The sequence below is a fragment of the Apis dorsata genome, unplaced genomic scaffold (genome assembly GCF_000469605.1).
Source record: "Apis dorsata unplaced genomic scaffold, Apis dorsata 1.3 scaffold_455, whole genome shotgun sequence".
Lineage (NCBI taxonomy): Eukaryota > Metazoa > Arthropoda > Insecta > Hymenoptera > Apidae > Apis > Apis dorsata.
This window is the reverse complement of record NW_006263698.1, coordinates 11,077-28,429: the sequence shown is the minus strand read 5'-3', so window position 1 is coordinate 28,429 and position 17,353 is coordinate 11,077. Positions and strand designations below refer to the sequence as shown.

At 31.1% G+C, this 17,353-nt stretch overlaps 1 protein-coding gene across 4 annotated transcripts in view; it reads right to left on the bottom strand.

Annotated features, from left to right (window-relative positions):
- Nucleotides 1-8,679: 8,679 nt before the first annotated feature.
- Nucleotides 8,680-17,353, bottom strand: part of LOC102672721 (rho GTPase-activating protein 190) — a 9,920-nt gene continuing 1,246 nt past the window's right edge. Inside the window, exons 2-24 of one of the 4 annotated variants that reach the window (XM_006619896.2) lie at nucleotides 16,488-16,835; nucleotides 15,483-16,393; nucleotides 15,198-15,407; nucleotides 14,949-14,960; nucleotides 14,563-14,749; nucleotides 14,356-14,471; nucleotides 14,132-14,284; nucleotides 13,813-14,051; nucleotides 13,539-13,740; nucleotides 13,284-13,454; nucleotides 12,959-13,210; nucleotides 12,713-12,891; nucleotides 12,445-12,628; nucleotides 12,146-12,354; nucleotides 11,652-12,059; nucleotides 11,323-11,550; nucleotides 11,099-11,260; nucleotides 10,668-10,717; nucleotides 10,213-10,576; nucleotides 10,014-10,145; nucleotides 9,891-9,941; nucleotides 9,699-9,795; nucleotides 8,680-9,621 (exon numbers count right to left, since the gene is read on the bottom strand). In XM_006619896.2, coding sequence (XP_006619959.1) covers nucleotides 9,423-9,621; nucleotides 9,699-9,795; nucleotides 9,891-9,941; nucleotides 10,014-10,145; nucleotides 10,213-10,576; nucleotides 10,668-10,717; nucleotides 11,099-11,260; nucleotides 11,323-11,550; nucleotides 11,652-12,059; nucleotides 12,146-12,354; nucleotides 12,445-12,628; nucleotides 12,713-12,891; nucleotides 12,959-13,210; nucleotides 13,284-13,454; nucleotides 13,539-13,740; nucleotides 13,813-14,051; nucleotides 14,132-14,284; nucleotides 14,356-14,471; nucleotides 14,563-14,749; nucleotides 14,949-14,960; nucleotides 15,198-15,407; nucleotides 15,483-16,393; nucleotides 16,488-16,658 — 4,887 coding nt within the window. In that variant the 5' untranslated portion in view covers nucleotides 16,659-16,835 and the 3' untranslated portion in view covers nucleotides 8,680-9,422. Of the gene's footprint in view, nucleotides 9,622-9,698; nucleotides 9,796-9,890; nucleotides 9,942-10,013; nucleotides 10,146-10,212; nucleotides 10,577-10,667; nucleotides 10,718-11,098; nucleotides 11,261-11,322; nucleotides 11,551-11,651; nucleotides 12,060-12,145; nucleotides 12,355-12,444; nucleotides 12,629-12,712; nucleotides 12,892-12,958; nucleotides 13,211-13,283; nucleotides 13,455-13,538; nucleotides 13,741-13,812; nucleotides 14,052-14,131; nucleotides 14,285-14,355; nucleotides 14,472-14,562; nucleotides 14,750-14,948; nucleotides 14,961-15,197; nucleotides 15,408-15,482; nucleotides 16,394-16,487; nucleotides 16,836-17,353 lie in introns of those variants that run through there. The other 3 variants (XM_006619898.2, XM_006619897.2, XM_006619899.2) reach the window with 3 other exon arrangements.

Sequence of the window (17,353 nt, the reverse complement as noted above, 5' to 3'; positions counted from 1 at the left end):
CGCTCCCGCGACCCTCCTCGTTCGACCGGAACAACCCGGCCCCGAGAACCTTCTCTCTCTCTCTCCTCTGCGTGTTTACAAGCGTTCCACGCAGCAGAGTTGCTCCAACTCCCTTGTTGTGGTACGCGTCGTCCCCTCGCGTCGTTTCATCTCGCGTCCATCTGCGCACTTATTAAATTCAATCGGTCCACCACGATTTTCGCACGATCCGAGGGAGGAAGGGAAAAAAGCGTTGGCAACCGATGACTTCACCGATGCTCGTCAGCCTGGCACGGAACCTCCTCCTCCTCCTCCTCGTGGATCATTGTCCTCCGTGAATGTGAATACGTAGGAAAACGTATCGAAAAGTATCGAAAAGAGAGGGAGAGAGAGAATGTGTGTGTATATGCGTGTATGCGTGTGTGTGCGTGTGCGTGTGTGTGCGTGTGTGCGGCTGGTCGGCCGCGTGCGACGAATGGAAGGATGCGCGTCAGCGGACACGCTCGCCTGGCAGACGCGTTCTCTACCGTCTGGCGTACCCGCTCGGTTGACGACTCGCGACTGAGCTGCTGCTCGCGGTGCGGTATCGGTCAGGCGGTCGGTCGGTCGGTCGGTCGGTCGGTTAGTCGGTCGACTGGTCGGTCGGTCGCCTAGCTAGCTATCCAGCTAGCTAGCTAGCTAGCTCGCTCACTCGTTCGTTCGTTCGTTCGTTCGTTCGTTCGTTCGTTCCCTCGCTCGCTCGGTGGCGAGGTAACCGGCAGCTCCGGAAGGGAAGCGTGGTGCTCTCGAGCCTCGAGCCTCGAGCCACCGGAGCAGCCGCGACGCAGCGCCGAGCGAACGGTCACCTAGCCAAGGTCCAAATTGATTTTTACGTCGCGGCGGCGGGGGCGACGCACGACGGTGTCCCGACGCGAACCGCTTCCCCGTTGCCCGGGCAACCCTCAACTATGACGTCATTCCTCCCTCCACCCTACCCTTTACGCCATCTTCAACCCCCCCCCCTGCTTCCATATTCCGCTCCACACTCCCCTGCCTTCGCCGCTCTACCACAACGTTCGTTTCGTTTCCCATCCTCTGTCTCGCTCCATCCATCCCTCGATGCGAGCACACCTTCCTCGTCTATCAGTCCCGCTTTCGCTCGATTTTCCCTTTACCTGTCTTTCCCACCCCCTCTCTTTTTCCTCAAACCTCTTCGTTACCCGTTCATTCGTTTGATTCCATCGCCGTTTCCGTTTCTTCACCTCTCCTCGCGTGCTCGTCACTCGAATATATATGTCGTTTCTCCCCTGCTATTGAATTTAAATGTAGGTTTATGGGGCTACACTGGCTATACTCATTCGAGAGATTTATATATCGATTTAATCGTTCCTCGATTTTAATTTTCCTCCAACTCGAAAACTTTACTTCTAGTTTTTTTCTATTCGTCTTCTATCATATATTCAAGTTTAAGCTTTATACAGGAATTTCTTTCTCTCGGATTTCTCCATCTTCGTGATGGTCGACGCGTGTATTCAAACGCACACCACGATTACTATGTCTATATCTGTGTATTTAAATCCACTAGCCTCCATTTTTCTCCCGTCCAATGCACCACGTGCATAAAATCTTCGCGCTCTAACTAATTGCACGTTAACCCCCTCCTCCATCCTCTTCTTAAATAACATTTTATTTTCCACAGTCAACGTTTCTTGTTCCTCTTGCTCGTTCACGCTCATCCTCCTGCTTTCGTCTCTTCCGGTCCTCCTTAAGCGTCCAGAATTCCACGTTACCAACCTCTTGCTCTCTTCCTCCCTTTCCTGATATCTCTCATTTCCCGTTTGTCGTTGGTTTTCCCGATTTCTGAGAATGGCTTCCTTTCTCCACCTTCCCTGCTGTTTTTAAACGCCCTCCTTTTTTATTTTGTTACACCTTGTTATTGCCATGCTTAACTCCTAATCTTCCGTTTCACACCAAAGTTTTTATTCCTAGTTTTCCTTCAAGATTTTTCTTATCTTGAAAGAAAATATACTCGCATCGTTTGATCCATGCATTTCCGGTTCTTTATTATACGTTTGTTATTGCATTAATTCAAACAGGGGAGAAAAAAATATCGAAATGAACGAGATTCGTATCGTATCGCCGTTTCCTTTCCGATTCGTAGAGATATTCTGAATGTATGTTATACCGCCTAGACAGCTGATAACCAACTTGACCCGAATATGTAAATACACGGGATATATTTGCGACGATTAGCTTGGCAATTCTTATAACGCTCTTTGAATTTTCATTTATTCCAACAGGTCGTGTTTAATGCGAGATGTAACGTCGTCTTTGTTCTATATCGTGCGATGCTTAATTTATGTATGAAATTATAACTCGGGCACGTTATTCTCTCTCTCTCTCATGCGCGCTATTTATTTTATATTGTATTATTTGTTGTTTCGAACTTTCCCCGTGAATGAAATATAAACGCTCAAGGTAAATCATAACTAATAAATTTGCGTCGCAGGTAACAAGAAAGAGCAAATAACGGGACGTACGGGTGGAAGACGACTGGGAAACAAGATATTAATTTAAAATTCAAAAAGAAGTGAATCTCGCTAAAAACGGTTGAGCGTCGAAAAGGAAGAGAGAGAGGACGATCCAACGTTTGTCGTGAACATCCTGAAACTATTTCGGATGGGGCCAAGACGTAACGAATGGGCCAGTGTGTGTATATGTGTGTATATGTGTGTGTGCTTCGCCGCCAGGTAAACTGACGACCCTAATGAACGTGCGAAAGAGTGCAACCTCAAAACGCAAGTGCATGTCCTCCAGCGCAAGGTGTAACGTCCGTTTAAGTGGGCCTGAGTCCGCGCTATCTTCCGCTTTGCCCCCTTCCAATCCCCTTTAATCTCCGTTTAATTCTTTGCGTCGTCCGGCCGCGTGAAAAGTAAAATCCTTGAGAAATTTTCATTCATCTTTGCTTTCTCTTTCTCTAGAAAAAAAAAAAAAGGAAATATCGTACGATCGAATTCCAATTACGAAGAATCCTAAAGAAAGAAAGTTTTATAAAGTTGGATTCGAGTATCGAAGAATGTACAAACTGTATATTTTTTTATTATCCTCCTCATTTGATTTATCCGAAAAGTTTCATCGAGATCTGAAGAGTGATCCTCGTCCCAGTAAATAAAGTTTTGTCCATCGACGTTTACGTCGATCTCTTGGCCCGTTTTCAACGCTTCTATCATAAAAAAATGGTCGAAGCAAACAATTTCGGCCATTGTTGCCATTTCAGCTAATTTCATCTTCTTAATTTCCGTTCATCCTCTCAGATCAAGAATCGAAGTTTCGATGGCGGACAAGCAAATGCTGTCGGATGGTACGTTGAAAGTTTGCCATCACCGCCGATTCCTGCCACTCCTCCGAAGCTTTTAATCGGATTTCAAGTTTCCTCTTGAAAGAAACAACAATTCCCTTTCTCTACGCCTAACGTATCGTGCTTTTATCCACTCGTGGCAATGTAGGATTGGAGAAGAATCGATAAGATGAAAGTAACGACAAATGAATTAAATTTATCTGAAAATTCATTCTTATATATTGCTTTTAATCGATAGAAACTTGAAATTTCTATCTCGAAACTCACCTTCTAATAGAATGACTATTAATTACTATTGCCATTATTGATTAATTGCGAATTTGAAATTTGAAAAATTTCAGAAATTAAAAAAATAGCAATTAATTAAAAAAAAAGTAAATAAAGAAACTATTTCGAAACTTCACAGTTTTTGATTCGAATTTCATGAATTAGATTTCAACCACTTCTTGTTAAATATAATAAAAATATTAGAAAAAAAATAGAAAATTGAATTCTAGAAAAATAATTTTATATAAGTGAATATTTTGTCGAGAAAAATAGATAAATAAAAATAGTAAAAAGGAAGAGAAGAGGGTAAAAAAAGAAATAAGAGAAAGTAGAAAAAAAAAGAGAAATAAATTCGGAATCGTCGACCATTGCTAATTCAAGTTTGTTTTAAGCTCTCGTTCCTCTATCTCAGTTTTTAAGGAATACTTCACAATCCTGCTTTAGCGTCCTTATCCTTTCTCTGTATAAATATCTCGGAAAAAAAGATCTTTATGACACCATTCACGATTAAAATTCTTTTCTTTGCGGATAAGAAAGAAGAGATAAGAAAAGCAAAGGAACGAGCTAAGATAAAATCGGTCGTGTGTGCCTATATCGAACGATTTCTCTTAAAAATTATCTTCCACGAGAGCGTGAAATTAATCCTGAAGATTGCCTCGACCAAGGAAAATTGTCTTTTTTATCAAGAATGTAGGAATATTTCAAGAATATTCTAATATTAAATATTTTAATCGATCATAAAAGAATTTATCTATTTAAAAAATTTGTTTAAAAAGTAATAAAAGAATGGATTCGTTTGGATAAAATTTGCATGCAATATTGAACAATGGATAACAATAAACGGATGGGGAAAATGGAAAGAATATTTCGTGGAAGATGAAATAAAAAAAAAAAAAAGTGTCGACTCACCAATGGTGGATTGGAAGATTGGAAACGTCGAGAGGTAATGATTTGGTTTATCGCGTGGATTATTCTTCATAAAAGAGATGGGTTTGCTATTATCTTCAATTTTCAGTATCTGCTCGTCTAAAAAATATACAAAAGAAAAAAAAATATGAAACAAAAGAAATAGAAGAAATAAAAAGAAATATCGAACAAAAGCATTAAACTCGCTTTTGTGAAACTTCTTGACAATATTCCAGTATTCTTCGCTTTTAATCTCGAAATACGATTCAAGTGTATTACATTGCCTAATAAGAATTCTTTGGAACAACTTTGGAACAACAGCAGGCTAATCTCCAAATATAAAATTTTTATTTGTTTATTAGTTTATATAGTATAGTATGTCTCTCATTATTCCTCGTATATTTTCGTTTCTTTTTAAATCGAATTCGTTTTAAATCGAATTCATGTGAACAGAGATTAATATATATATATATATATGATAACATCAAGAAACATATACTCATATACTCAATCCAAGATCTAAACCTAATTTGTGTTTCCCTTCCCTTGAATGCATTCATCTGTTAAAACGAAAATAATCCATGTTAATAGACAAAAATTGAATGAAATAACTTGAGTACGAAATTCTGTTACATTCGTGGCTTGGGTTTTTTCTTTCATCAATCTTTCATGTCACTTAGCACTTATTTCTATTATTTCTCTCATTTAGTTTTTTTAAATCTTGTTATTTTTCTTTTTTTTCTCTCTCTCTCTCTCCCTTAAAAAAATTCATACGAAATGAAGAAAAATAAATAATGGATACCATTATTCATTAGAATGATCTTTATTATTTGAAATATTTCTTAAACATTTTTCACGTTCTCACCAGCATTGTTATTAGTTAAATCAACACGAGTATCTTTTGTACCAATTTCACATTTTTTTTAAAAATTCCCGATAGATCCTTCAAGTGATCGACACTCACTTTTCGATCAGTTTCACTCTTTCTAACAAATTCTTCAGAAAGTGCATGCAAGATCTCTCATTCCTTACTATTTCCTGCTTCGAATTCTGTTTTTGAGATACAGAAATATTATTTGGCATGATTTTGAAATATCTATGCTTCGTAAGAATCAAAAAGATTTTTATATAATTTGAATGATAATTTGAATGCACATTCTTTTAACATTTTATAAAAAACATACGTATTCATTATCGCAAAAATGATTACATATGCATAAATTATGATATTTAAAGACATGCAATCTTCTACGAAATTATAGTACATCAATAAAATTAAAAACTCAAAACCGATCATTGATTAGTAAGCAAAATCGTTCGATATTCTAGATTCTAAAGTCACAAGAAATCAGCGAATAGAAGGAAAGTGAAATTGAGGAAATCGATGAACGGAGGAAAAACAGAAACAAAATATTTTATATATCAAAAGCTTGTAAATAAAAAGAGTTTCTTCAATTCTGGCAAAATAAAATTTTACGGATTTGTATACAATGAATGAGTAGGGGCATCCAAATTTCTAACGTAAATTTAGTCTTCCTAAATTTGTGAAACCTTGATGTTCTTGAAATACACGGAATTTACGGAGGATGTCATTTAAAACGTGGGAAGAAAGATAGAAGAAAATAATCAATATAATTTGTGGCAATATAAGGTTGAAAATTAACAATGAAAAAAGACTTGAAAGTTTCTTTCTCAAAAAAAAAATTTGTACAAGATTCAAAAAACAAAAAGAACATAATAAATGCTAAGAAATATCGAAATTCTTTTTAATCAACAAGTCCAAGACTTAAATGATTAAAAAATTGTAATCGACCAAGATGCAAACATTACATCAGTCTTATATACGTAAAATATCTTTTAACGATAAAAATTGACAAATAAATCGATAGTAAATGCATAGAAGAAATATGCATTTTTTTAAAATTCATGATACAAGATGGTCGATGAATACATGTTTAACTAGCAATTCTTTCATACATTTGAGAAATATGTATATTATAAATATTTATTAGCTTTCTCTATATTTATTAGAGGATAATTTGATTCTTAAAATTAATAATGAAAAATAAAAACCGAGCTTCAAATTTTAATTAAAAATTGATGAAAATTCAACAGACGAAATTATAGTTGTAGCACAAATACATAAAGACATGCTTAAAGAAATAATATAAAACTAGGAAAATAATAAGCAATGATAAGAAGAAAAGAAGAGAATATCAAAAATGATAAACAGGTATTTGAAAAATTTGATCAGTTTGAATTCAGCGACGATGACAGAAATCATGTCATTATTATTTCAGACAGCATTTGATCCATATCCCAGATCTTACACGTAACATCGACGTCTCTGTGTGTGTTCCTATTAATAACATTATACAATTATGTACGTACGAATGTATAAAATTCTTTTGTTTGTTCATTTTATGACTAATACGGGAATGTACGATCCGTTGTTTGTTGCTAAGCGTCCTCGGAACGCTAAATAGATCATTGAAATATCGTTACAACGATTTTCTTATAAATATGACAGTGCAAAATCTATCGAGGACGAACTCGTCGAGATCGAACGACCTAACCTAAATGATTTGTTTCTTTCTTCCTGTCTTCTTTTCAATTTCTTTATATGCAATGTATCAATTGCTAAAGGAACATGAACTCGTCGAATTCGTACTCGACCATAAGTAATTTCAATTATTACTTATGGGAATGTTCCTCGTTATATTTCTGATTAACGAATAAAATAAAATAAACAAATGAATTTGTTCATATAGTGGATCGCATTGTCGATCAGTCCGTTAACTTTCTCAATCTTTTCTTTTTTTTTGTTGTCTGACGATCCTTACTTACAAATGTTTCAATCGCCGAAAGATGTACAGTTAGATCGTGAAATAATTACACACCTATACCTGTGTGAATTTGTCGCTATTCAAACGGATTTCGAATCAGACTACATTCCGCACTAATAGACGAAGAAGGTTTTGCACGCTGGAAAATCAATTAATGCTAACATGCTAATCATGAAACAATATTCTTCATTTCAACAAAGATCGCATTTGTTACGTTAAGCGTCATGGAACAATCCTTTTACCTTTCCATAGTTACTATTATACATTATTAAAAACAAGTAACTACATCACAGTTCTAATGGCTCAGTCATTTGATGTGTTGATGCGTCATATTATCGAATTTCATTTCATCTTCAGAACAGTAACAGCGATCGTCAGAACTCTTTATCCATGCAGATACATCATAAAAATCATTATGTGTATAATAATTTAAAATGATGGTTTTTTAAAAAAGGAAAGAAAAAGATTATAGTTCGGAGTAACGCAGCAGGTACAAGAGCAAAATGGTTGAATAGTTTGACGATCGGTTACACGCCCAATGAGTATTCTAATATTCTAAAATTAAGAAATAAAATAAAATGTTTATAAATACCTTTTATAAATACAGACGAAAGCTGATACACAAAATACAATACGCGATTAAAAACACGAACCTTCGTCTATTATTCAATTATTTTTCAAATACATTATGCATTGCATAAAAAAAGATAAAAGCGATTTGTGTAAACTCACGGTCATGGCGCCCACTGAATAATCTCGAAAGTATCGATAATCGATTTTCACGATTCTCATTATAAACTTTTCATAGCTTACAATCTTATAATCTTATGTACACGTTCGCTTTATGAAACTTGGAAAAATGTTTGTGAGAATCTAAGTATTGTTCTTAGCATTTAATATTTCCATGATCTGTTATAATCCGGAAATCTTCAAGATTTATCTTAATAATTAGAACCATATCAATATCCTTACAATCTTCTTGACATAAACGCTTATTCACTGCATATCTTGAAAAAATTGCAAATACATGTAACGCTTTTCAATTTCTTCATTTTTTTTTTTTCTTTTTTGCTCGTTTTTCTTTTTCATTCAGACGGAATGGATATATTATGCATTGTATCACCGACGAACTTAAATAATTCTATTAAATCAAATTAAAAATGGATATACTGTGCACTGTATCATCAATAAGTTTAATCAGATCTATTAAATCAAATTAAGTATTCTGAAATACTGATTTGAAAAAAAAATTCATCAATATACAGAAATATATTACATACAAATTAAAGATACTTTCTGATAAACTAAAAACAAATATTAATCAAGAAAAAATTAATTGCAGAAATATTTCAAATTTTTTGATATCGTTGCTATATAAAAATCACATGAATTAGAGAAATTGTATACCTCATACATTTTATGATATCTTTAACACGCTTTAGAATACGAATATTCTTTTTAAGAGATTGCGCCATTGTCTCGCTTTTTATCCTTCCTTCTTATTTTTTTCTCTCTCTCTCTTTCTCTCATACATTCATTCTCAGACATACATTACATACAATAAAAAAATTTTTATCTATAGAAAAATGTAAGAACAAAAAGAAAAATAAAAAAAATCAGATAAAAAAAGCAACATCGAGCTCACTACTATAATCGCTATTATCAAATATTAAGACTTACCTCTAATTACATGTTAATAAATACATCGCTCTGAATACATCCAACATGATACATGCATACTGTTATGACACATGGATTGACTTTTTATTATTCGCATTATTATCGGGCCTGCAAATAGCCATCATTAGGACCATCAATCTCTCACTCCATCAGTCACACTTTGCAATGGAACGAGTATGTAAACTTAAATTAATTTGTTCGTCTTTTTCAAGTTATGAAAATTATCCTAATCGTAGTTCAAATGCACTACGATGAAGTCATGGTATACAAACATAGCAAGACAAATCATTATTCATGATCGTAAGAACTAAATGTTATAGAAATAATCCGTATCGTATTAATACGAAATTATTTCTTATTATTCGTACAAGCTCTAATTGTACGATTCGAAATAATGTAATCTTTCACTACACCATTACGATAGCTTCTTCACCACAAAATAAGAAAGGATATTGATCTATCATTGTTTGAACAACATCTTCCAAGTATGGTCTCATTGCTTCGAATCTGCCAAGATCGTTAAATTCTATTGGTAATAAAGTAGGCCACCAGCAGATTGCCAAATTTTTACTATCCATACTGTTCAGCTTACAATTTTCAGCCACTCTAAAAATATATAAATATTCCATGGTTTCTAGTAATTAATAATTATATAATTATTTAAATTGTAAAGATAGACTTACTTTACAAAATGATGAAAAATAAATTTAAGTACATCAAAATTAACTGGCTTCAATTTGTTGAGCATCAAACGTAATGCTAATAATCTGCAGCTTCGATCTATAATAAGTCCATAAATATTTATCTTAAATATATAAATCTATAAATCTTTTATCATTTCATTTATTTATTGAAATTTATATAATGATGTTTACCTTCCATATTCATACATGTTGCAGACATTGGTTTGCTAATACCACGAGCACCTGAACAAAAAAACTTGTGTTAAAATCACAAACAATTAACAATTAATGTTTTTTAAAATCATTATAATTTACCTGAGATATCCTCGAGTTCACTCATTCGTTCTTTATCAATTAATGGTGGTAACCTTTTTGAGAAGAAATCTTTCAAAGCAGTTGCAACAGCATTTACTGGTATATCCAACGAATGTATGTCCACGTTTCCGTCTGCAATAATAAAACATGAAATAATAAAAAAAATTAATATTTAAATCTAAAATTTCAAAGCATTTACCTTCTTCAAACTTTTGAAAAAGGAGTTCAACGTGTGCTCTATTTCCAGGAACCCTATATATACCTTCAGAATCTAATCCTTCATCTTCAATAAATTGCACACATTTTTCAAGAAATAGAGGTATTCGATTTGTTTCACTCTGTGCAAAATCTTCAATTAATGGTTGTTGCACTTGACTCAGACTTAATGTTGAACTAGGACCTTTAGTTTGTTTTGTTTTTTCTTGCTTTTTTTTCTCTCTTTCCTTTTCCTTTTCCGCATGTTTTTTTAGTTTTTCTTCTTTTTGACGACGCTTTTCTAACTTCTCATCTTCTTTTGCTTTTTGTTTATCCTTTTTCCTATTTAACTTATCGCCATCTTTGACCTTATTTAAAATATTAAATCGAAACAGAATATCTTTAAAAAAATTTATATAAAAATTTATCTTTACTTTTTCGTACATCCTTTTTACTTACACTGGGAGAATTAATTTCTCGTGGAGAAGAAACATCTAAACTGGATTCATCTGAAATAATGTCAAACATAAAGTTACAATTTTGCTTGATTAAAATAATAATAATTTTATGCAATATTAAATACAAAATTCTAAGCAAACCTTTTTTTATATCCTATCTGAACCATTTAAAAAAATAATTAAAGAAAATTCTACAATTATTACTTAAAATATAATAATAGCAATTGATTTAAATTTTAGCAATTTTTATATTTTGGTTATTTTCGATTAAAAAATTACTAACAAACTAAAAAAATAATTAAAAATAATAATAAACCTTATTTAAAATAAGAAAAGATAAAACATACACATATAAATTATTTTTTTATTTTTTTTTTTAAATATTTTTAGCATGCAAAAAAAAATAGCCATATTAAGTATAATGTTACTTACAGGAAGCACTAAACATCTCTTTATTGGAAGTTGGATGTTGTGGTAATGAATTTCCAAATTTTCTTCGTGAAATAGCAGCAGTAGTATGCTTATTATGTTTGGCTCTTAATCTTGAAGTATGTTCTGGATCACTTGATTCAGAAGAATTTGTTTCACTGGATTCTACATTAAAAAAGAATTGTAATATATTTTTATAATAAAATATAACCATAATAAACAAATACCTCTTTCTGTAGGATTTACTCGCAGTTTTACTTCTTTAATATTATAATTCAAACCAATACTATCTCCACTTCCCATGCTAGATGGTACTTTAGGTGAGGCAACAAATATAGGTGTACGTTTTTTTCGTATCCTTTTATGTGATGGTGGTTTTTTGTTTGCTTTACCTGAAATATCAGCAATTCTTTGTCTTTCCAAAGAACTCCATTCAGAATCAGAATCACTGTATGCTACAAAGTGAAAATATAATTAATATCCATATATCCATAATATCATATATATATTAGTAAATTATAATCAAAATGCATTATTTTTTTAATTAGATTCTTACAAGGTTGTCCTTTTTCACGTCTATGACGTAACTTGGGTTTATTATTTCCGACAGAATCTTGTACCGAGGCATACATATAATCACCATCATAAGGATATAAACTTTGTACAACATCTTTTACTTGCGCATATTCGGAACTTAAATCTAATTCAGGAGTAGCAAGTGGAGCATGACCCATACTTATTTTAGAACCATGTTCATCTTTTTCTCCTACTGTCATTCTAGCTATAGCATCCGTCACATTTGAAAAATCTTTCAAATTTATTTTACCAGGTTGTTTTAAAGTTTGACTGTTTCCTTTTGGACGCGGCTTTGCCTGAGAAATATGTCTTCTACCTGTTGTGAAGGCTCTGTGAGAGTAACTATTAGTTACTCCATCTTGAGGCATAAATGTATCCTTCACCCATCCTATGAAATTAAAAAATAAATAAAAAAAATAGAATTACATATAAATTTATTTTACATATATAAAATTTCGTTATTACAAAACTAACCAGACAATTTGTTTGTAATATCTCCTGGTTTTAACAAATCTCTTTCTCTTTCTTCTCTATAAAAATCTACTTGGCTATAAATATCACTATCATCACTAGGTGTAGCTCTATTGTCTGCAAACTGCTCGTTTAATCCTGTATCTCCAAGATCACCATCAGGAGTTAATTGTTCATAAGATTCAGAACCACTTCTGAAAGTTACAGACATACTGCTTCACATTAGATATTTGAATTATCAGGAAATTTTTAAGATAATTATTATTAAATGATATTATTAAAGATTATTTTAGATTACTTACCCATCATCTGGTGTTTGAAGGTGATAACTTTCATGACGTGGTGGTGGCATAGGATGTAATGCAGAATATTCCAAAGTTCCTTCACCGCTATCATTTAAATTACCTGGTTCTTCCATATTAAATGCCTGTTCGATTTCGGGTTTTTTCTCCCATACCTCTTTAAAGAATGGGGTATAGAATGCCGCTGCAATAAAAACAACATAAGTATAGAAATTTTTCTAGTAAATATTTCTAATTAGAATATTTAAATAAATATATAACAACATACTTTTTTGTTGGCAACTAGATGCCGAAGTCATAAAATGTGCTTGCAATTTATCCGCAATTGCATTTCCCTCTGTGATAAGTAAATGACTTAAATCATTACTGAAGAAAGCATTAGCACCTCCAGTATCAGTCACAGCCATTATTTGTATTGGTAAATTTGGTATATTCATAGAAAATGCGCTACGAAAAAATTTCAAATTAATAATAAAATAATATTATTTTGAAATATGTATATTATATTACGTACTTAAGAGTCGCAAGTGATGCTTTTCTTTTTGTAGAATAAACAAGTATAAAACCATGTACTAATTCATCTCTAAATGCATTTGCTCCATGAAAACTTGAAATAATAACTTCAACTCTTCGTTTCGATTCTCCTAGAAATGTTTCTAAAACAATCGATCGATCGCCACTAAGAAAACAACATTGATGATTGAGTAAGGGACCAAGTACGTTTTCCACGGAATATGGATCTCCGCAAAACATACACATTATTATTCTAAAATAAAAAAATTATTAATATTATGATGATTAAAAAATTTATAATATAACTTATTTAAAAATTATATTACCTAATATCTGGTTCTAAACATTCAATAACACTTTGGTAAATATTTAAAAAACCAGCTCTGTGATTTATAGATTGTATAAGTTGCTGTAATGCATCTTTTACAAGTAAAGTAGGAAATCTTTTATCTTGCTCCAAATCCTCTATGCAAACATCTATAAATGGACACTGCAAACTAATGTAAAGATTCATCATTAATTTTTGTAATATGAAATAGAATTTATAAGTAAAATGAAATGTAAAATTCATAAATTTTTACCTATCAGCAAGATTCTGACCCTCTTTTCTAAGTCGTATTGCTTCCATTTCGTCTATAGTTGATTCTGGTACAAACATAATAACAATAGGTAATCCTTGAAATGGTAATCTATCTTCTTGTTCTAAATTCGACAATAAAGTTTTTTCTAAAGAAGAACGAATATATTCAAATGAATCTTCATTTGCATAAATACAAAATGAACCTATAAATTTAAAATATTTTCAAAATTCTATTTTTATAAAATTCACTATATAATAATATTATAATAATATACCATGAGGCATGAAGTCTGAAGTAGTAAATGAATTATGTGGTAATCCAACATCACCATCGATTATTCGATATCCAAGCGTATACAATTGACAATCAATTTCTACTTCATCATCTTCTGTTTGTGCTCTTATTTCACGAGCGAATTCCTCACCAAGTCCATTGCTTCCAAGTATAACTAAATTTAATTGATTATTATCAGATGTTAATTGCCACTGACTACTGTGATTCCATGAAGAAGGTCTATAAAATTATTATTATTTTGATAATTATTGTTAATTAAAAATTTATTATTTGTTATACTTTTATAATTTAAATCTTACCTGTGAGCTTTTGTTCCAAGTATTCGTTCTATAAGTGCATCCATGCAATTTGGATAAGCTGGACAATGTTCTCTTATAGGACAATGTACAAAACCCAAATGTTGAAATAGCATTAATTTTCTATCTTGATCTAATCTATCTAAAGCTTTATATCTGTACATCATAAAAGATTATTCAAAAATATTTATACATATAATTTAAATAAAAAAAATTAAATTAATTACCTAAAATCATCTACTAATGCATCTGTAATTTCTTTAATATCATCTTGTGTTATAGTACCAGATGGTGCTATACTCTTGAAATGATAGAATAAATCAGCATGTTCTAGCAATAGTTCCTGAAATATAAAAGATTAAAAAATATAATAGAATAAAAAATATTTATTATGTTTATGTTATTATTATGTTAAGACACATATATATTCATACTTGGAAATTATGTTTTGCTTTTTCAATAATTTCTTTTTGATGTTGATCATATATTTCTTGACAATCATGGTGAGAAAGAGCTTCAAAACATTCTCTACCCATAAAAAGAACTCTAACTTCAGATAAATGTTTTCCAGGTGTAACATAACCAGTTTCTTCCAATAACTGTTTAAATTGTTTTTTCCATCTAACAAATGATAGATTTTTTATATAAATATAAATATTTTTTTATTACAATATAATTATTTTCAATATTTAAAAGATATTTATAAAGTTTTAGATAGTTAAAACATATATATAAAACTACAAAAATGTTAATATAGATAATTATATTTTTATGAAAAAATAATATTCTAAAATATAAAGCAATAAAAAGCACAATTTACCTTTTAGGAAGTCTGCACAAAAGAAACGCCACCCAGAATAAAGCAAAGCATTAGTATATTGCACATAAATATCTAAAATGCTGAATGACTATGTAATTTTAATAATTATGTTAGCAAAAAACTACTTCTTTCCTATTTATAAATAGCAAAAATTTAACATGATTATAATCATTTATAATGATTATAAAGTTTATTAAGAAATATTTGCATATATATTTAATAATTAATTTTAAAAATACTAATACTAACTCTAATCGCCGCTGTTCCTGTTGCAATACATTTATATGATTTTTGAAAACAGTTTCAGCTTCGGGTGTTTCTAAGACATCATAAGGAATTTTTGTTCCATTGTTTTCACCGAAATCACAATCAATCCATGGGATATCTTCAGGACATTCATAGAAATATTGGTGAAAATCAGGATGTTCTTTTATATATTGTTGTACTGCAGACCACTCTCTACATAAATAAAATAAATAGAATAAGCAAAAATATTTTTCAATTAGAATTAAATAAATATAATTGAAAACATACTCATTGATCAAATTTGTTATATCAGGACATATTTCATGAAGAATATCAGGTAACATGTCCAAATATCCCTGGATTTTTTTTGCCACTTGTTCATCTTTCAATTTTTTAATATGTCTTCTAAATAATCTTTGAGTTGCATCAATACCAAATAATTCAACAAATGTTGAAAATTCTTTGTGTTGAGCTAATTTTTTAGATGCTTGAGACCACAATGCTCTATAATCAGTAACATGTATTCGAATCAATCTTTGTAAAGATTCCGTTGATGCATCTAATAATTCCTTTCTAGCTCTGGCTGCTTCCGCAAATGGAATAACTTTACTTCGCATTTTGGTTTTATCAATCAGTTGAGCCAAAATCATAAATGCCAAATCAATATTTATATTTTCATGTGCAGATGTTTCAATTATTAATATGGAACTTTTGTATTCTTTACGCATCACTAATTTTTCAGCTTCTTTTACATATTGTTCATTAGCATCATCATTTTTGGTTGTTACCAAAACTATTGGTTTTTTAGTTTTCATTAAATTATTCAATATATTTGCTACTATTTCAACCTGTTTTTCTATAGATCTATTTGGTACAACACTTACATCAAATACACACAAAAAGCCATCAATGTTTAATTTACCATCTGGTAAAACTTTTTGTTCATATTCTTTTTCTATGCCTAATTGATTTTTGCAAATATACATAAGCTTTTCTGCACTAGTAATTTTTGTGGCTGCACATCTTTTTGCATAAGGTTCCATTTTACCACCTTTAAAAGGTTGAAAAGATGCATCATCTATAAATTCAGTATGTTCTATTACTTGAAATTGATATTCTGTTCCATCTTCTGCTGTTTTTGTAACTTCACCCCAATATAGGAAATGATCATTATTCACCACCCGACCACTAAAATCTGACTGTAAAAAATAATAATCAATTAATAAGAGGAAACATTGCAAAGCAAACAAACTATATTTAACCAAATTAATCATATGTATATTTAACAATTACCTGTGATAACACTGATATATGGTCCACATTATAATCATCGTTCAAAGAACGCATAAAACGATTACACAGACATGATTTTCCCACACCAACTTGCCCCTTATCTTTTTCTGTACCAGAAAGACCAACAATAGCAACATTGATGGTTTTGATATTATCACTTTTTCTTGCCATTTTTAAAGTTTAATTTGATTATATCATTTATATAATTAAGTGAGAAAATAAAAATCTTTTCTTCATCAAACTTTACTCAGGACATTTTTAAGTACCACTATTAATAGTTTCTCTTATTCATTTATTTTGTAGTTATTAAAAACCAATATTTTTTCCTTTGGTCATTGTATATCAAGTCTAGAAATTTATATGAAAATTAGCATTACCTTCCTTTGGTAACATTTTTAACAATATATTTTTTATTTTATGTTTCTTCTTGCTTCACAATATTTGAATATCATGCTTCAAATTTTTGTATGACATGCAAATTTATATGTAAATAATCATAAAGAAATGTCATTTGCCAAAATTTCATTTGAGCTTAATATAATTATTATTATAACTTTATAAATGACAAAATTACATCATTAGAGAAATTAATAATATAGATTTTAAGAAATTTTTGCACTTTATTTCTTTATATAAAGCACAACATTCATAATTTAGCACAAGTGTGAGCAATAATTCTTTGGAATGGCACTGATATCTGAAAAAAAATAATATTCACAAATGAATAAAATGATAAACAGCATCATCATATATTATTAAATGTTAGTTGCACTCATGTTGCATTTATATCTTTATTATGGAAATTAAATTAAATATTCATGTTAATATTCACTATTCATTTAAAATTCACATTAATAAAATATATA